The sequence below is a fragment of the Lissotriton vulgaris genome, chromosome 5, assembly GCF_964263255.1.
Source record: "Lissotriton vulgaris chromosome 5, aLisVul1.2, whole genome shotgun sequence".
NCBI lineage: Eukaryota > Metazoa > Chordata > Amphibia > Caudata > Salamandridae > Lissotriton > Lissotriton vulgaris.
Genome location: NC_141693.1, coordinates 417,623,728 through 417,644,644, shown reverse-complemented (window position 1 = coordinate 417,644,644; position 20,917 = coordinate 417,623,728). Strand labels below are relative to the sequence as shown.

The window sequence follows — 20,917 nt, the reverse complement described above, 5'->3', positions numbered from 1 at the left end:
CCCTCGGGTGGAGCCAACGCTATATAAAACATTTAAAATAAATAAATAAAATAAAAAACCAGAAGGATCACGGAACTGAAGTGAAGAGCGACCTCCCTCAACATTTCGCAAGAGCCATGCAAGCATCCTGCCCAATTTACCCTGCTCAGCATGTGCCTTAGACACATATGCCTTATAATTAAAACAGAAAAGATGTTCCACAAGCTGAAACAACCTATCCCACTCTTCCAGAAGGCATCCCATACCATGCTGAGTCTCTTCCTGCACACTTGGAAAACCACTTAGCACCAGATTCTGCTGTTGAATATCCATAAGATGCTGTGTGAAAACTCCCACTTTGCGAGAAATACAATACCTTTGGATCACCACCTTCATAGCCTCCCACTCCATCCCCTCCGATGAGGCCAAATCAGCGTTATCACTCTAGTACTGAGAAATGTGATTTTCCAATGGAAGGCCTGATCATCCAAAAGCTGATGAAAGCGCCAGGTAGGCACACAACATCTAGATGAGGATCATTGGAACGTGCCCAGCACAGGAGCATGATCACAATATGATTTCACTAAATATTCCAGCCCTACTACTATGCCATAAAGCACCCTCCACATATAAAGCTGGTCAAGTCGAATCTCAAGATCATGTAGTCAAGAGTGTTAGGAGTACACATGATCATCTGGATAACAAACCTGCCAACAAGCTATTAAATCCCACTGTCCAGACCACAAACTCTCCAGAATATCCAGACCTCGTCTGCCAGGCTGCCTGTGGGTGCACCACGTAAAGACAGATGAAGCCGATCCAGACATAAATTCACCACAGACTTAAAGTCGCACCCCCACCACCCTCAAGTAGGGGACCATAAGTGTAAGCAGGGGCGCCAAGCTGGTATAAAACGTTGACTGATCCACTTTTGGTGCAGAAATAGTTAAGAGGGTGACATCCCTGCAATTTAGACTCCCCAACGATAGGACATAATGACCCTCTGGTTCTGTGATCGCTGTATGCAAGTGGAAAGAGACCTAAATCCTTGTCCAAATACTGAGAAAAGGCAGAATAAGAAGTAGTGTAAAGCTGGCCTTGCTAACATTCGGCCCTCAGTCTATATAAGTTGGGTCTCCTGGAGAAACGGTACATGGACTCCCTGGCACTTCAAGTAGGACAACTCAATATAATGCTTAATTTGCCTAGAAACAGAACCACCCAAATAACCAGCTAGCCCGGGACCAGGGTTCAATTCCCGGCTCGGTCTTGAGTCCGAAAATGTCCACGGACTTGACAATTCTCGCCCTGGTGCCTACTCGATTCATGGGTTCACACTCTGCAACTCTGGGCAATAGCTTGCTTAATCTCCACAACGGCCCCTCGCGGTGGGATGCCTGGCTTTCACCTTGTGGATACCCTGCCGGGGTTATCTCACAGGGAAATACCAGGACAGGTTCCCTAAGCAAGCGCTTAGATACCGGGTCGGTGATTTGTGCTATATAAATACATGTACATTTACATTTACATTTACAATCTTACGGAAACAGGTGGGCCCCATTGTACTAAACATATATCGCCACAACCTCACACGTACCACCACTGACAAACTAACCAATGCACAACAAAACACAGACCACCACACCAAAAAGTCCCCCAACACCCCCCAAGGACTGAGAAATGCAACCATCCCATCCAAACAACCCCACACACAGGTCTCAAATAGGAACCAACAAAAATCATGTAGGCCAATGAGATCTATAACGGAAGAGTATAAGTAGAGAGGGAGCCACCAGCCAGTGTTCCTGTGCCACCTGTGTCTTAGAAGGGCGTGTCATCCCTCACTGCCGGGAACATTGGTGCTTGGGGTGCGAAGAGTGTTTAGGCCCAGACATCTCCGGTTGCACTGTGCTCTTGTTATAGAGTTCAATCCAGTTCCAAGCCACAGATGTATCTGTGAAAAAATGCCCAGTATCCTCAGACTAGATTGACAGGCGAGCGGGGAAGAGCAAGGAGTAAAGCCGCCCCACATTGCGTGCTTCTTCTTCACCACCAAGAAGGATACCCTCTGCGTTTGAACTTGGAGTTTAAAGTCAGGATACAAAGACACCTTGGCATTGCCCACTCAAATGGACCATGAGCACAGGCCTACTGCAGGAGAAGATCCCAGTCCCTGAAATGTAGTATGTGGGCCACCATAGGATGCAGCAGAGTCCCTAGACAAGGTTCCTGCATTGGTTTCCTGTGCGCACATTTCAGGGCGTACAAGTTGGAGAGACCTTCTGGGGAGCACAACCATCTGCCGCCAGGTCTCAAGGAAAGCCAACTAGGAATTGCCCTTAGCATTCTCGGGTAGCCCTACAATGCAAATCTTATTGCTCCTAGCCCAACCCTCCTGGTTGTCCAAGTCGGCGGCCAAGCATTGAGTCTAAGTCGTAAGATCTGAGATGCGATGATCCGCTGACTAAACTGCTGGCATCAGCGTCTGCACCATGGTCTCCAAGGCACTAACCCTCTCCGAAACCTTCCGCAAATACTCACGGAAAAAACCCAGCTCAATGGAAAGGTAGTCAATTTTGCCCTCCACTCTTTCCCCAAAAGCATCAATGGAGTGCAGACGTTTATCAAACTTGTCATCCGTATATGCTGTGTCTCCACCACCAGTGCCCTGCTTGATTCTCTGCAAGGGGGCACTCATAGCTTTGCCATCCTTAGAGTGTTGAGTGCACCCCATAACAGCACCAGTACAGGGCGTCTGCTCCCAGGGAGCGCAAATAGCAGGGTCACAGGAAATGTCACCAACCCCCCTGATGTCACAAAGGGGGACCGAACAGCAAAAGACCAGGTCCTCGAAATTGCGGGAATGAGCACCCAAAGTAGTCAGGAGAGAAGACCAGCAGTAATGAAATAAAGCTGACACCACACAAGGAAATGCACCAGAGTCCTACCTTCTGGCAGACCAACTGCAATAGGGAAGGAAGTGCTCCAGACATTTGGGAGGTGCCCCGCAAAAGCCACTGCAGTGTGCACTGTTCCAATAACAGGATAATAGCAGAAGACCTTTCTGCCTCTAACAGCACACCACTGTAGGCCAGGAGGAACGGTGCAGAAACAAAACACTGTGGTGGTGCCAACCATTCTGTGCCCCCCAGCAGAAATAAGAAAGAGGGTCACCAGCCCCCCTAAACTCACAGCCATAGATGTCTTGAAAACAGCCCGGATGTACAGAGCTGGACCACAGGTCTGTGTGAGCCCTGGAGTCAAGCACAGATGACTCCTGTGCGCCAGCCTCCGCAGCCTGAAGACAGAGGTCACAAGGGGCTCTCAAGTCTGCAGGACAAGTATCTAAAGTAGGGAAGGCGCTCCCCCTGCAAATTTTCACCGCTGAAGCTGCAGGAGTTAGTGAGGCCGCCGCAATGAACAAGGTGGGGGTGCCATTTTTTATAGGGCATCGGGGCTGGAGGCGGGAGAGTGCAATGGTCCCACAAAGAGGCCCACACCCCTGGAGCACCACAAGCAGACCCCTGAGGTACCGGGTGCACTGGTGACCCTTCCCTGTGGAAGCGAGAAGGCAGAGGCTGCTGAATGAGGCTGGGAGATGCAGGCGGCGGGGAGCTCTATCGCCCACGTCCTCAGTACAAGCAGTAGTTCTTAATATAATGCTGTTTAACATTCTACTTGCTTTCTACACTGTTTCTCCTTGTTCTTCAGAGGCTTCCTCCCTATTTCTGTTTTCCTCCCAGTTTACCCTAACTACCATGCACTGCTTTGCTCCTGCACTTGATTTTCCCTTTCTTGTCCAGGTGGCATTCCTTAGCTGAGGTCGAAGAAGAATAAAGAGACTGTCACTAGGGAGGAGCTGATGTCATTCATGGAGGGTGGAATATTGGTGTCATAAAGGTGTTGGTTCCTTCTTTATTACTGCTGGCATGTCATCACTAATGGGAATTTGCATATTACACCACTTTCCTTGTCTTTGATGAAATTCTAAATGTTTTCTGTGCTATTACTTGGATAGTCCCTGCTACGCATTGTTTTGTACCAAAGTCCCTAAAAAATGACTCAGATGTTATTGTAGCTTTCAACCTAGACGAAAGATGTGGTTTATTTGAGAATGAATATGCTACTTACTAGTATGCATCTGTTCTTGGCATGTAGGGCTGCTAACATTCATATCTTTGCATTAGATCGCCACCTAGTGTTGGGTCCGGATGATCGCACATTGTTGTCCTGGAAGAGTCTTCGAAGTATCCTGAGATGGGTGGCTCCTCCCCTGGACTACAGTGCGCATGGGCATCGGCTCCATCCCCAGATTGTTTTTCGCCATTGTGGCAGAGGATGGAGTGGCAAGTGTAAAGGATGTCCATGCTAATGATTGAATACAATAGTATATCTGCAGCTGCGACAGGCACCGGGGAGGAGGGTGGGCGATATGAATGTTAGCAGCCCTACATGCCAAGAACAGATGCATACTAGTAAGTAGCATATTCAGTTCGAGGCATGTGGGCTGCTAAATTCATATCTTTGCATAGAATACATAGCAGTCCCTCCATCAGCGGCGGTTGCCCGTGCCAGCTGCAGAAACCTGAAAAAGTGTTTTGAGAACAGCCTGCCCTACAGCCGCTTGCTGTTTGGAATGTACATCAACACAGTAGTGTTTTGTAAAGGTATGTGGTGTAACCCACGTGGCTGCTCTGCAAATATCCTCTAGAGGAATGTTTCCAAGGAAAGCCATGGATGCCCCCAACTTGCGTGTGGAGTGTGCCTTTGGGGGTATTGTTAAAGTGCGCTTGGCTTTATGATAACAGATTTGGATGCACTTAACAATCCATCTGGCTATTCCTGCTTTGGAGATTGGGTTGCCTTTGTGTTGTGGTGAGAAGGCAACAAAGAGTTGTTTTGTCTTCCTAAAGTGTTGTGTCCTGTCTATGTAGTACATTAATGCCCTCCGTACGTCTAAGGTATGGAGCATCCTCTCCGCCACTGTTTGTGGATTTTGGAAGAATGCAGGCAAATCAATAGTTTGGTTGAGATGAAAGTGTGACACCACCTTTGGAAGAAATTTGGGGTTAGTACGTAGTACCACCCTATTTGGATGAATCTGGATGAAAGGCTCTTGTATCGTGAGTGCTTGCAACTCACTTACGCGTCTTAGTGACGTAATGGCAATTAGGAAAGCAACTTTCCACGTTAGGAACTGCAGTTCGCACGAGTGCATTGGCTCAAACGGTGGTTCCATCAGCCTGGTGAGGACCACATTGAGGTTCCACACGGGAGCTGGCGGTGTTCTTGGGGGAATGACTCGTTTCAGGCCTTCAAGAAAAGCTTTAATGGCAGGCACCCTGAAGACTGAGAGATGCTGCCTATTCTGAAGGTAAGCTGCGATGGCGGATAGATGTATCCGAATAGAAGCGTACGCTAGTTTGCACTTGTAAAGGTGTAACAGATAGCAAATGATGTTAGGGATAGACGCATCTAGCGGGTTTATGTCATTGTTTGCACAGTAAATGACAAAACGCTTCCATTTCGCGGCATAGCATGCTCTGGTTGACGGCTTCCTCGCCTCCTTGATGATGTTCATGCATTCAGGAGGTAGGTTTAGGTACCCAAACTCTAAGACTTCAGGAGCCAGATCGCTAGGTTGAGCTGTTGCGGATCTGGATGCTGAATTTCTCCATGGTTCTGCGTCAGAAGTCTGGGCGTGAGGCGCAGTCTTTGATGCGGGACCACTGAGAGCTCGAGAAACGTGGTGTACCATGCTTGGCGCGCCCACGTTGGAGCAACTAGGATGAGTGTCATGGAGTGTTGCCGTAGTTTCCTCGCCACCAGTGGTATCAGGGGTGTCGGGGGAAAAGCGTAAGCAAATTTGCCTGACCAGTTCATCCATATCGCATTGCCCTGCGATTGGGGGTGTGGGAACCTGGCGGCGAAGCTTTGGCATTTTGCGTTCTCCCTTGTGGCGAACAGGTCTATGTCTGGACGCCCCCACCTTTGGAAGTACGGCTGGAGTACCGATGGATGTATCTCCCACTCGTGCATTTGATGACTGTGTCTGCTGAGCAGATCCGCCATCTGATTGTCCTTCCCCGGGAGGTGTTCCGCCATGAGGAAGATGTTCCTCTGAATGGCCCACTTCCACATGCTCTGAGCCAGGTGAGACAGCTGTGGTGAGTGGGTGCCCCCCTGTTTTTGGATGTAGTACATCGCGGTCATGTTGTCCGTCCGGACTAACACCACTTTGTTGCACAGATGTACAATGAAGGACTTGAGTGCCATGAAGATCGCCATCAGTTCTAGATAGTTGATGTGCATCTTCTGTTGCTGCGTCGTCCATAGTCCCTGCACTGTGTAAGTGAGCAGGTGTGCTCCCCATCCCTGGAGAGATGCGTCCGTTGTCAGGATAACCTGTGGCACTGGCTCCTGGAACAGTCGGCCCTTGCAAAGGTTGTGTGGAGTCCACCAATGCAGAGAGTTGTATGCCCGACTGGTAACCAACACTAGGTCTGTTAATTCTCCCTGAGCCTGTGTCCACTGATTTGCTAAGCACTCCTGGAGCGGGCGCATATGCAACCGTGCGTGAGGGACTATGAAGATGCAGGAGGCCATCATGCCTATCAGCTGCATGAACACTCTTGCTGGAAGCGAGTGTCCCGGTCTGAACTTCTGGATTAAGGACTGCATGCCTTCTATCCTGACCTGGTTTGGTTGTGCCGAGGCCGTCAGGGTGTTGATTGTCGCACCCAGAAACTGCCGGACGTGTGCCGGCTGAAGGTGTGACTTCGGGTAATTCAACGAGAAACCCAGGTCGTGAAGGAGGTGAATGGTAGTCGACATGTCCGCGGCGCACTGCTGTTCCGATCTGGCTTGAACGAGCCAGTCGTCGAGGTAGGGGTAGACATGGATGTTCTGCCTCCTGAGGTGCGCTGCTACAGTCGCCAGACACTTGGTAAAGACCCTTGGGGCAGTTGTGACTCCGAAGGGTAGGACTTTGAACTGATAATGCGTGCCCTGGATAGTGAACCTGAGGTACTTTCTGTGGGACGGATGTAACGGAATGTGGAAATAAGCATCCTTGAGATCCAAGGTTGCTAAGAAGTCTCCTTTGTTTAACATAGGAAGAATCTGTTGCAGTGTAAGCATGTGGAAATGCTCTGACAGTATGTACAGATTGAGGGGACGGAGATCCAGAATTGGTCTGAGAGATCCGTCCTTCTTTGGAATGAGGAAGTACAGAGAATAAACCCCTGTGCCTTCCTCCCCCACTGGCACGAGCTCGATTGCCCCTTTTTGCAGCATCACCAACACCTCCTGCTGCAATAAGTGCAAGTGCTCTGCGGACATAGGTCTTTGCCTTGGTGGAATGTTGGGTGGAGTGGACTTTAACTCTAGACAATAACCGTACTGGATAAGCTGTCGCACCCACCTGTCTGTGGTGATGTTGATCCAGACGGGCAGGAACTGCTGTATTCTCCCCCCGACAGGTGTTAAATGGTCGGGGGGCAGTGACAGAGAGTCACTGGTTGCTCGGGGCAGAGGAGCGTGAATTGTTGCCTCCTTTGCCACGTCCTTTGTTGCTGTTTCCCCTGTAGCCCCTTTTGTTTTGTTTGGGGTACGAGGACTGTGCTCCACCTCTAGGGAACTGTGACTGTTGACCCATCGGTCCTCTGGTGACTCCACGTGCACCTGAGCGACGAAAATTATTGCCACGAAACTGCTGAGATTGTAGGGCCCCCATTGATTTAGCGGTTTCAGTGTCCTTTTTAATCTTTTCCAGGGTGGTGTCAACATCTGGACCAAACAGTCTATCCGTATTGACTGGTTGATTAAGTATGGTTGTCTGAATGTCAGGTTTGAACCCCGATATGCGGAGCCAAGCCTGTCTTCTGAGCATGACACTGGTGTTAACGGCCCTAGCGGCTGTGTCCGCGACATCAAGTGCGCACTTTATGGCTGCGTTGGAGATCAGTTGTCCCTCTTGTATAATCATTTTGGTGCCTTCTTGAAACTGCGGAGGCAGGTGTTCTACAATCTGCTCTAGTGTGTCGTAATGAGATCGATCATAACGTGCCAGTAGTGCCTGTGTATTCGCAATACGCCAGAAAGTGGCAGCCTGTGCAGCCACTCTTTTGCCTCCTGCCTCTAGCACTTTGGACTCCTTATCCGGGGGAGGAGCTTCACCCGTTGATTGGGAGTTGGCCCTCTTGCGTGCGTTTGCTACCACCAAGGAGTCAAGCGGCAACTGTCCTCGAATGTATGCAGGGTCTGCAGGCGCTGGTCTGTACTTTTTTTCAACACGTGGGTTGACCACCCTCGCCCTGGTAGGCTCTTTAAAGATGTCCGCAGCGTGCTTGAGGACCCCTTTGAGCATAGGCAGTGTCTTAACATTTCTTTCCGAAACTGAAAACGTGTCGAATAGAAAGTCTTCCTCGACTGGGTCAGCATGCATGTCCACATCATGATTAGCAGCTGCCCTCTCAATTAGTGCATGAAAACCTGCAGAATCCTCCGTAGGGGATGCACGTGTACTGAAGGACTGTGGGTCCTGCCCCACGTCTTGGTTGCCTTGGTCACCAATGCCATAATAAGAATCTGGCTGCGCATCAGGTTCATTTGCTGGGAACGTGTATTGTTCATCTTCACCATAGTCCCCACTGTCAGAGTGGTCTGGAGACGGTGTTGGGCTCCTTCCCAGAGGAGGCAGAATAGGTTCCATGAGGACAGAGGCGTCCTGTGGAAACTTCTTCTTCTTTAGGGGAATGACGTAGGATTCCACCGGCTGCGAAGTGATCTTCCTTTTATAAAGGGTCAACTTCCCCGTGTCCGCGTCTATAAAACACTCCGAATCCTCTTCAGGGTCGAGCACTGGACCCGAAGATGTCCCCGCCGTAGAAGAATCCGGCTTCTTTGGCGTCGATTTCGAGGAAAAGGCCTTTGGCACCACTTTTGGCGGTAGAAGGAAGAGGAGCTTGCTTGCCGGCTTGACCGGGACATCTGCCGCCTTCTGCGTCGATGGCGTTGGCGTCGACGAGGAAAAAACCTTGTCCTTAATTCTTTGTAGTGAAGCAGCCACAAGAGATGCTTCGGTGACCGATGTCTTTGGCACCGACGAGGTGGCCTTGCCTTCGGGTGCAACGTTCCGTTGGTCTTTTGGAGGGATGGACGGCGCCGACCCCGAGTCCCTGGATCGATGCGCAGATGTCCCCGTTGGAGCCGGTGCTGTGTCGGTTGCTTTAGCAGGCTTCGCCGGCGCCGGCGCGCTTGACTTGTGCGTGCCACCCTTCTTAGAGGATCTCTCCTCTGGCGCCGATTTCGAACCTGAGGAATCGCCGTGTTTCTTCGACTTCTGTGGACCGGAGGTCGACGGAGTCGATGAGGCCGCCGGTTTACTTGTTTTTGCCGTTGCGACCGCCATCTTAGGGACGTTCGAGTCCTTCACTTTCGGTTTCGGTTTCGGGTCGGCCATTTTAGGTGCAGTCGAGACCGTTGCTTTCAGTTTCGGTTTCGAAACCCTAGGCGCAGCAAGTATGTCCGTGGCCGGGCCGACAGGCGGGGCCGTGGCTTGCGCTACAGGGTCTTGGGTAAGGCCGACAGGCGATCCCGCGACCCCCTCATGGTGTTCTTCAACTTCGGGGCATAGCTCGTCCTCTGAGCTATCTTCCTCGGCCCCATAAACCATCGCGTCGTCTCCTACCTCGTCGACGTATTCAAGGCCCTGACCCACGACTCCGTCGTCGTCATATTCCGGATCGGCCTCGACCTCCGTCTCAGGCGGGGAGATTTGAAGATGATGGCTCTGGTCCTCGTCTTCTTGGTCGCCGAAGATGTTATCTGGATCCGGGGCCGCCTGCTGGGCCACAAGGCGCACCGCGCGCCGAATCGTGAGAGTTTTCTTCGACCTGAACTTCGCACAGGCCCGGCAACTTCCTTCGTCATGGTCTGGCGAAAGGCACTTATTACATACCGGGTGTACATCTATATGTGGGTATTTGGACCCACAGAGCGGACAGAGTTTAAACGGACTCCGCTCCATGTTGGGAACTTATCGTCGAGTCGCGATGAGAAGGCCTCGATGTCCGAAGAGTCGTAAGAAACTCCGGTGATTCCGGCTCCGAGAGACGGAAGAAGCTCGAGACCGTACGCAAACAATACCGACGCGAAGAACCCAAGGCCTTTTGGCCGTAAATAATGATGTTTAATCGGTTCCGACGGAGAGACGTCGAGACCGCATCCGAACCCAATGGCGGAAAAAAACAATCTGGGGATGGAGCCGATGCCCATGCGCACTGTAGTCCAGGGGAGGAGCCACCCATCTCAGGATACTTCGAAGACTCTTCCAGGACAACAATGTGCGATCATCCGGACCCAACACTAGGTGGCGATCTAATGCAAAGATATGAATTTAGCAGCCCACATGCCTCGAACTAATATGTTATTGCCTTGGTATCAGTCGTGCTTGGTACACTTGGTACAACTGTCTGCACACTGAGAACTGCACACTCTAAGAATAACCTAACACAAGGTTGTTGAAGGCCTGATCCTCGCACCACGTTAGTCATAACACAAATACTGTTGCTGCCAAGATTGGGCTCTACGTGGGTTTAAGATAGAGTTACAGAGAATGAAACAACACACTTGATGCTTCGCATGCTGAGAGCTGGTAGCGGTTGATGTGATCTCCTCCTACTGAGAATTAGAGGTATGGGTCCGCCCTGCTAAGAACCCAGATGAGACCTTCTTAGATATAATATAATATGCTAATTAGGGTGCGCGAAATATAGGTGATACAGAATTATATAGATCTTTGCATCATAACATGCTATCACCTTTTGCTTATTATGGATTAGTGACTATGCTGCTAACTCTGATTTTTATAATATGTATATTGATATTATATAAGATACTGCGTTTGAGAATGTTGCATTGAAAAATAAACATTTCAAACTTGCACGTGTGTTCTCTGCCTCCCAGTTTCGGTTTGGAATGATTATATAACGAAAGAGTGTTCATGTGTTCCACGATACCTGAGGTATTCTAAGTTCATGTTCTGGATTGTCTAAGTCATTGGGAAGTATTTACTACCGATGAGACACTGTAGCTAGTTTGGTAAGGGGATTTCTGAAACAAAGGTGAGTTCTGGGTCACCCTGACTCACCCAGGTTCTAGATCTCTGTGCACAGTTCTGTGGGAGAACGGAAACCCTGCTACACTAGCTTAACTTTTAAGTACATACAAAGTGAGATCTTGGAGTCACCAGTTATTATAGCCTGTTCTTTAATCCAAGTGAGCTGCCTAAGTGACCATTTGTCAATAACTCGGCGGGGATGGGTGGGTTGCAACACTTTACTACATCAATGGAATACAAATTGAATGTAATAAATAACCCTATCAATCTAACACAAATTTTGACCCTCAATACCAGAGGGACTATGGAAATATAGTTGCTTGTAATAGAAAGGCTTCTCCGAAAGCTAATTACAGATTTACACAATTGAACCAAAACCTGGGGTTGCGGCTTAGAAAATGTATGCTCAAGATCCTTTATGGAGCTAATGTACCTTGTCCCCCTACCGCCGTCCTTCACTTAGACTGTAATGCCTTGAATCTTACTGCATGTTGGTGCAAATGGCTTACCTCAAACTTCCTACTAAGACAAGGAAAGCCTGTGCATAAAGCACTGGTATCATTGCACCTTTTTTGTCTCGATTCTTTTGTTTCATCCACTATGTCAAGTGTAAATCTCAGTAGCCAAAAGAGAACAATATCTAGATTTGCCTGGTACACACAGGAGTTTCTCATCTGATACGTCAACCTCCTACCACTACCTTCCATTTTAAGTATTGAAAATGATAGGTTTTTCTGTGCAGAATGCTAAATATATATTTAAGAGCAAATGCGGAATGTGTACTGCTTTGTTGTTATTAGCAAGCCTTCAGCAGTCATAGGTAAAGGAATAGCCATACAATGCTATGGTTGAAGTCATCTTTAGAGTTGAGTAGTAAATTGTTGGGGCACCAGAACATATATCTGAGATACCCCTTGGTTAAGTTTATGTGGAACCATCAAGCTGCCATTTTGTCCAGTGACAGAAATCACGGACTTCAACAGGGTGTAGCACGCTCACTGCACACTTGGCTTATCAACATGGCTCCTCATTGATAAGATGTTTACCAAGAACAACCTGGCATTGAGGACTATGGTACCCAGAGGACAGTGAAACTGGGAGGGGATTGTGCACAAGTAGTTACTGGTTTTGACTTGCTCCCGTTTTCTTTGGATATGAACCAGCGGCGGTCAGTGCAGGTAAGCGGGGCTGGGTGGGATGCCGACAGATGAGGGAATAGGGATAAATCCTATTCCGTCGTCTGTCGACATCGCCCAGCCTCACCGCTCTTGCCTGCACCGACCACCGCTGATCTGAACTTGAATCCCGGTACAGCACTACAGATCACCATAACTCCAACACTGAGAAAGCTAATAAGATGTCTGCTTTATAGTTATATTTGTATGTTTAGAAATAACTTCACTCTCGGACTAATTGGAAATGGCACTATATATCCTTAGGATTTAGAATTCGTAAGGGCGTTGTACCATACTGTGTATTGTTGAGTCTACCAGTTGTCCCTAACCTAATATACCAAATTATACCGAGGAGTTGCAGTTTCTCTTCTCCTGTCTTCCTTTTGTCCGCTCAGGTCTTTATTGTGATATCCTATAGTTTGGGCACAGAGCTGAATAGGAGCCCTGTCCGTGTTCTGCCCTTTTTGTACCACTTCTGACACCCACCAGCAAAGGATTATCTTTAAGTTCAGGGAGGTTCTGCCACAGCTTTGATTTCTTGATAGTTCTGATTTCCTTTAATCTACTCAAATCACTTTTGCCTTCTCTGGCAAACTCTTCCAATGACACCTGATCCTTTGCCTTCATTATCTTTGCACCAAAGTCAAATTCCGATGACACAGTCTGCTACTCATTGTGTGTGTTACATCAGTGCATGTCTTAGGTCCATACTATCGACCTTAGAGCTTTAGATGCCTGTCTTCCTTGCTCTATTACACTGACTCTGTCACTCTCTTTCCCTGTATGTCTAGCCTATCCTCATTGAGTTCTCTGTTCATCTCAACACTTTACTTATAGTATCAGCGTGCAACAGCTATGCACTGCCTGTAAGGAACTATGGGGAATTTAGATTTCTTCTTTTTCTACAATTTATCATTTTTATTTCAGAAGCACCTTACTACATGGATGGTACTAGTACATCCACTCACATGGGAAATAGTGAGCTAAGGATTTCTGGAGTGCACTCCTCAGTTTGTTCTGGGTCTCAGTAAGCTCTACATAGTTTTGATTGAAGACCAGTGCTGATTTGATTATGTATCAACCTCATATATCACACTGTCCTCAAGGGCATACAAGTGAGCAGCTGTGCAATTAATATATTGAATGTTACTATTTATTCATCCTTATGTGATGAAGAATAGATGCTGCTTTTTAGTTCTGGTATAGAGACTCCACTAGTGGTCTCACCCGCCTCATTCAATCAAACAGTAATACAAAAAACACACAGATCTATAGCTAGATGGCTTTGAGTCTGCTCTCTTAACCCATTGGTCTGTTCAACTATCATTTACATTTTGCCTCCGCACATGACAGCATGATGGGCCAATACCTTAGTTTGGCACTCATTTTTTCTTTCTATTCATGATCTTTTCTTTAATTTGTAAAACATCATTGTGTGTTCAAATTATGTTTTTAGGGTTCAGTAACTCAAATGTACCAGAACCCTTTTTCTTGTACCAATAAGAATCATATTTTTCTGTGATGTGCATGAAAAGTAATACTCTATTTTCAAAGAGTACATTTCTTCTAAGGTATATCATTTATATTTAATTATTCACTTTTAGGTGTGGCCGAGAGACAGCTTTAGCTAAATAAATAAAATAAATAAATAAAAAATCATAATAAATATACATGCATTAGTACATACACATACATATTGGGGGCTTTAGTCATTTCTCTTCATTCACTGGACTGACCACAACCGAATACAGCATGGGGCAATGAGTAAGTCCACCTCAGTCATTGGGCAGGGGCGGCTCCTCCGTTATGGCAGGGGAGCTTTGCCCCCCTCCACTGAAAGCCAGCAGAGGCAACCAACAAAAATAAAATCATATTAAACATTTTTATTAGCATTTTATTTGTTGTCCTAAAGGCTGTGAGCCAAAGGAGAGGTGGGCCATTCATCCTGACACGGCAGCTTCAGCATCAAAGAAGGGGATGGAGTGGTGGGCACTGCCAAGTGCGCATGATGGTTTGGCTGACCCTCTGGGGCTGGCCAAAGCATCATGCGCACTTAGCCTTTCTCCACCTAGCTGTATTGTACAGCTGGGTGGGGAGACCAACACAGGCTCCAAGTGAATGTCTGAGCACCGAACCAAGGTGCTCAGAACAATCCCAGGGCTACATTCCAGGAATGTGAATTGCGGTGGGATTGGGACCTGGGAGCCTGCGAAGTGTGCAGCAGGCTCTTGAGAAGGATGCGAAGATTGGCCGAAGGCGGCCGTCGGACCATGTAAGTGTCATTTTTAAGTCTCGTCCTATTCCATTCCGCAAGGAATGATTAGGACATGACTATAGGGGCTAAAATAAAAGCTAAACTAAGCTCTGAAAAAAGCGGATTTCCAGAAGTGCATGTGGTCTCGTGAACGCGCTTCTATCCGCCTTCCTCGCATCACCACATGAAAGCCACACACACTTCAAAGGCTCCACTCCCCGCCCCACGCCTGCACTTTGCACTCTCCGACTTCCCCTCCCACCTCCCACGGCCGCTCTTCCCATTCACACGCTCGTTACAATTTGCTCCCGAGCCGCATTTCTCCTCCCCCTTAATCACAGCAATGCCAAGAGCTTGTTGTTTACAGGAATCCTTTCTACAAACCAGCACATTTATTGCAGCCATAGCAAGTATCTTTAATTTCCAGGAGGTTCGTAATATTCATGTTTGTAATCGTACTCCTTGCTCGACTGAAAATACTTGACGGCAGATGGCAAAACAAACTGGACTCCAGGAATTTTACAATTTCTAAAGCGGACTTCATTTACTTATTTATTTAATGTGCTTTTTTATATAGCGCAAACATTACCCGAAGGTGTCCTTCCTCTCCCTTGTTCCTCCCCTCCTTCCCGTGTGCACCATGCAGTCCTTCCGCGGCTCACTTCTTTCCCCACATTTCTACATGGGCCGCTTCTAATCCTGTGACCACCCTCTCCACTTCGCTGTCTCTCACTCCACGTGGCCTGTCTCTTTTCATTCGTTCTCTGACTGCCTTTGTCCCAGTGCCTCCTGATGCAAACCACCACACACGTCACTCTTGACCTCTCTGCGCAGTCTCTCGTGCTCCTTCTCTCCTTCCGCTACGCCACTCCCCCTCACTTTACCATTCCATTGCACCTACTCCTCTACCCCCCACCCCCCGCCCCCAATCTCTGGCTACGCCTCACTTCTTCCACATCCTTACTTCCCCAGCCCTCCCTTTGCTCCCTCTCACCACCTGTAAGCATCTTCAGGTGCACTCTTTTCATGCCCTGTCCTCCCTCTCCTCGTGTACCCTCTAGAGCAGCACTCTCTTTTATAATGTTCTCTCATCCACTTTCTTCACATCACTTCTCTTTGCCTCCCATTTCTTACAATATTCCACCCTAGAGTCCTCACCCGTCACTCTTTCTTTCCTACCCTTCTTACTCATCCACATTTCACTTTTATTTCATTTGTATTCCTCCTACCCTCCCCACTACTTCATAATACCATCGACCGCTACTGCCAATTGTAGTTGCTTATACCTGAGCAGGTCCACGTTTCAGCCTTTTGCTTTTTCAACTCATCCTCACTCAACTTGTTACAGTATACAGTGAGGACAATGTGGCTCCCATGCTCACCCCCCATTGTGACTCAATGGGAGGTGATTGAAGCATAGTACAGGGTACTATATAAGTGATAGCTAAAGCTCCCAGAGCTACCTTTACAGGTAATACTGATGTGATTACAAATGCAGATGTTCTTGTGTGTGTCTGGCCCATAATGCCAGGGCTAGGACTCACCAGCCCTAGTAATTTCTTTGATGGCTGGTGCTCATCCCTCTATGTGCTTGTGCCAGCCATCCAACAGATTCCCTGACTCAGGCGGCAATCAGGGTAGGACGTTTTTGTATTATAATATAGGGAATAATGCACTATTAGTTACTAGAGGTGTAATGAGAAAATAGATGAAACATAGATGGCAAACCCTGGCATGCATAAGGGTGAGGCCCCACAGTCCTGGTTTTTCAACCATACCGTTGTATATTATTCTTTCATTGTCTATTGTATTGTGAGCTTTTTATGACTTACTTACATATATAATATAAATAGACTTGCAGATTCTTGAGTTGTTTCTAAAGTATTGTGTTACCACCACTCTGGTTGGGCATTTCCTCCTTTAATCCAGTGGTAATGACTGTGTAGTACTGTACCTAGACTCACACCACATCACCCGCATCAAGCTACTTCATGACTGCTCGTTTGTGTGTACCCAGATAGACAAGGAGGTCTAGAGATGCCAACATTCAATCGCTAAGGCACCCTTAGTATTCTGAGGCCATTGCTGGGACTTTGCTGGCCCTGGGAAATCTGCCTGATAAGTGGTCAAGGCACATCTATGAGCCTTGCCAGCCATCAGACAGATTCACTGCCTCTGGCTGCTGCTGGACCCTCGCTTGTAGCAAGGGTTTTCTTTTTTTATTATACTAATAATAGCCTATTATTCACAAGTATTGTAATAAAACAAGCATTTGCAATGCAATCGGCCTCACCTTTGGAACCTTATATGTATTTAGCTATGCAGCACATTAGCCTGGGTGCTGAAACATCTACTGTTCTTTAACATGGAAGGAAAGTATTCACCAAACTGCGTGACATGACAGGTATGTGAACACATGGAGAGAAATATTGCCTTTCAGCAGGAAATGGTATAGTCCAAAGCTCTGTTTTTAATATAAAAGCAGGGCCTTCGATGGTCAGATCACTGAAAATACAAGATTTGAAAAAAATATTATTGTCTACATATACTCGTGGAAGACAATTTCTATGGCGTGGAATCTAGAGAATGCTAAAGGGATTCTGGCATTTTACCGACCTCTGCTGGTCGTTTTCTATCAAGAAAGTTAAATAGAGAAGTTGTCAGAAAAATTAAAAAACAGAAAGTCCCTCAGCAGAAAGGAATTCTGGTATTTTACTGACCTCTGCTGGTCGTTTTCTATCAAGACAGTTAAGTAGAGGCAGTTGAACAGAAAAAAAAGTCCCTTAGCGGAAGCTGACAAGTCCTAGGAATGATCTCCAGAGCCTACAAAGCACATACACATATAAGTATATACTAAAGTATATACAAGAGGTCTCGAATGCTCGACCTAAAAAGGGCATTAAACATGGAGAGCAGAGCCCACAAGCCTAGAAGGGAGAGCTGCACTCATACTATATGCTTCTAATGTTTTAACACCATGGCTCAATACAGACCTCACTCAAACCATTTCAACTAATCAATGAACTGCACTCCTGGGTCTAAAGTTATGAGTTTTCAGTGCACTGTATTCAATACATCTCAATTTTCACAGGTCCCTTGTTCCACCTCTTCACATTGACAATATCATTTAAATGTTCCTCAAACTGCACTCCACACACAACACACCTTTCCAGTCCAGTTATAAAGCACTCTACAGCTCTTTTTTCTATTATATTGCACTCCTCATAATAAAGATTTCAGGTCCTCCGTACACATAACTCCTTCACAATTTATGTCTCAATACATTTCTGTAGTGCACATCCCAGATCAGTGCAATATATTCTGTTTACACCCTCTATGTCTCAAGAATCCACTGCACTATGAGTCTCAAACCAAGTGCAGTTCACCGCTCACCTGTTCTGCTTGCTGAAGGTGATACTGTTCTTCTTTCATCAGGGCTCTGTGTCTCAGGAGCTTCCCATAGCTATCTTCTTTTTGGCTGTGCCACTGAAATAAAGATAGATGTTAGAACCATATGTATGTGTATCTACTGTATCAGTTATGTGATCAGTTGGAGGACTGGCTCTGCAGATAGCTGGTCATAGCTGGAAGAAGCAAGAGAGCAACAACTCTTGACAAGCCCAGGCAACCAGAGTCCTGGGAACATGTTGTACACCCAGGGTCTCATTTAAGAAAAGTGTTGCATTGCTGCATGAAAGCAGCAATACAACAGTTCTCAGTGCGCCCTCCTTGCAGTTGCAACACGAATGATGCGTCATATTTACTGTATGACGCATCATGTCGCAAGGAATGACAGATAGATCAGTATTACTGATGTATCTGCCACACAAAAGTGGTGCATTGCTGGAGTTGTCTTGGAAGTGTGAGGCAACTCCAGCAATGTTCTTTCACATGGGGCAAGCCCCATGTAAAAAGACCTGCATCACCCTTACGCCTGCTATGAGACAGGCATAAGGTTTTGACGCATTGGCGTCCTAGAAGTGGTGCAACAAAATCTCATAGATTTCACTGTGCCACTCCTACGACCCTTTCTTGCAGGGGAATGCCCACCATGCATACATTATACCTGGCGCAGGTATAATGTATCGCAGGGGTTTACAAAGTGACGCATCTGCCTAGATGCATCACTTCATAAATATGGCGCAACATGGCGCATTATATTAGCCATCGCTGCATCACTAAAAGTGATGAAAGAGTGGTGCAAAAGTGATGCAGGCATTCATAAATAAGTCTCCCAGGTGCTTAATTTGGGCTGGTGGTTTCCGGTGCTCGGCACAGGCAGTGCTTAATTTGTAAATAAATAAGTGCCAGGGCTCTTGTCCGAAGACCACTGCAGCTTGCACTACCATTTGCCCTTGACAACGCTGCCATTGATAGTAACAACACAACTACTAACCATCACACTCCTACAAGTGTGACAATTCAGACTATTCCAGGCCCCCAAAGCCAAAACAATGGTTTGGACTGTAGTTATAGTAATTTTTAATGTATATTGAATTAATAATTTACTATTGTTGTAATCATCTGAGACAGTGCCGCCTAGTGGCAGACTGTCACAAGCCCCGGTGTTGATAATTAAGTGCCTGTGCGCATCCCGTGAAGCCATCCTCAATTTCCCTTTAAGGGGTGACTATGTCTTATGCAGAGATAGTCTCTGGGAAAGATAACAAGGCCTCAAGTGTGTGCATTGTTGGGCTGTGCGAGTCGGGGCGGAGCGCCGGTGCACCCTGCGTTCCGTTGGTGTGGGGGAGACCGGGTGAGCCTGTATATATATACCGGATGATGAAGGAGTTCAAAATACCCAAAGAGAATTGAGCAATGTGGACATTCGCCAGAGAGGAGCGGGAGAAAGTCCTTTCAAACCGGTAAGCACCTTTTTACCCGTCATGCCTAAAGATGCAATTGATATCTATCACGAGTGCGTGACGGAAGATCTGAAAAGGCTTAACCGTTCTACACAGGCACAATCTAACAAGAACAATGCTAGGATCATACAATATAATACTCTAATGAAAAAACTTAGTCAAAATCAGGAAGTTGTTATTAACAAGTCTGACAAGGGGGGTAATATTGTCTTGTGGAAAAAGGAAGAGTATATGGCCGAAGCCATGAGACAGCTAAATGACCCCACCTGCTACGAAAGATCAAATGGGATGGCCTACAAACGAGCCAAAGACAGCTTGAAAAAAATGTTAATGTCCTACAAAAGAACTAATTTGATCTCCCAAGCTGAATTTGACTACCTGCATAGAGAATATCCGGTGATACCGATACTGTATTTGATCCCTAAAATTCATAAGCAGAAAATTCCCACTCCGGGCCGCCCTATTATAGCGGCCATCAATAGTGTGGGGGAGAATATTTCACATTATATAGACTTTTTTCTGCAGGACATTGTCAAAGATTTGCCCAGCTATTTAAAAGACACGGGGGACTTTCTTAATAAACTCAATTCCATCCAGTGGCGTGAAAATTGGTGCATTTTGACTTTAGATATTGAGTCTTTATACACCTCCATAGACCACACTAAAGGATTGAACGCCATCACACACTATCTTGGTTCCCGATCTTGTGAATATTATGCACACAACAAGATGTTGTGTGAGTTAGTGCATTGGTGTTTAAATAACAACTACTTTATGTTTGCTAAGAATGTCTGGAGACAAGTGCGAGGTGTGGCGATGGGATCGTGCTTCTCCCCCAGCTACGCATGCTTGCATGTAGGCTGGTGGGAGGAGCGCGGTCTCACCAACACTCCCGGATTTGACAAGGTTCGATACTGGAAACGGTTTATTGATGATGTGTTTTGTATTTGGGAGGGGGATGAGGAAAGCGCTAAAGTTTTTGTTGATGCTCTTAATCAGAACAATGATAACCTGTTTTTTACGGCCTACATCAGCAAAGAGCAAGCAGATTTCCTAGATGTACATGTTACCATTGCCAATAATACTGTTGCCACGTCGTTATATCGAAAACCGACGGCTGGCAACAGTATATTACATGCTAGCAGTAAGCATCCCCAACACGTCATCACCAATATTCCATATGGGGAGCTGCTTAGAGTTAAGAGAATCAGCAGCACTCCTGAAACCTTTGAACAAGAGGCACAGATCACGATGAACAGACTGAGAGCAAGGGGATATAATAACGAGGTCCTAAACAGCGCACTGAGGCGATGTCGAGCTAAGCCTCGGGAATCTCTTCTGACATCTGAAACTGTAGACATGGAATCAGATAACCTTGCCCCTCGACTCATACTGGCATTCAGTAAACAAGAAAAACAAATAAGGTCCATTGTGAGGAAGCACTGGTCAATTCTTCGAACTGACAGTGTCCTGGGTGATATTATCCCCAGTGCCCCCACTATAACGTACAAAAAAGCACCTA

General features: G+C 46.9%; 1 protein-coding gene across 1 annotated transcript in view; it reads right to left on the bottom strand.

Moving 5' to 3' along the window:
• LOC147710990 (uncharacterized) overlaps positions 1–20,917 on the bottom strand; it is a 151,037-nt gene that overhangs the window by 19,230 nt on the left and 110,890 nt on the right. Inside the window, exon 12 of the mRNA XM_086920088.1 lies at positions 17,924–18,016. Within this exon, the coding sequence (XP_086776214.1) occupies positions 17,924–18,016 (93 nt within the window). The remainder of the gene's footprint in view (positions 1–17,923; positions 18,017–20,917) is intronic.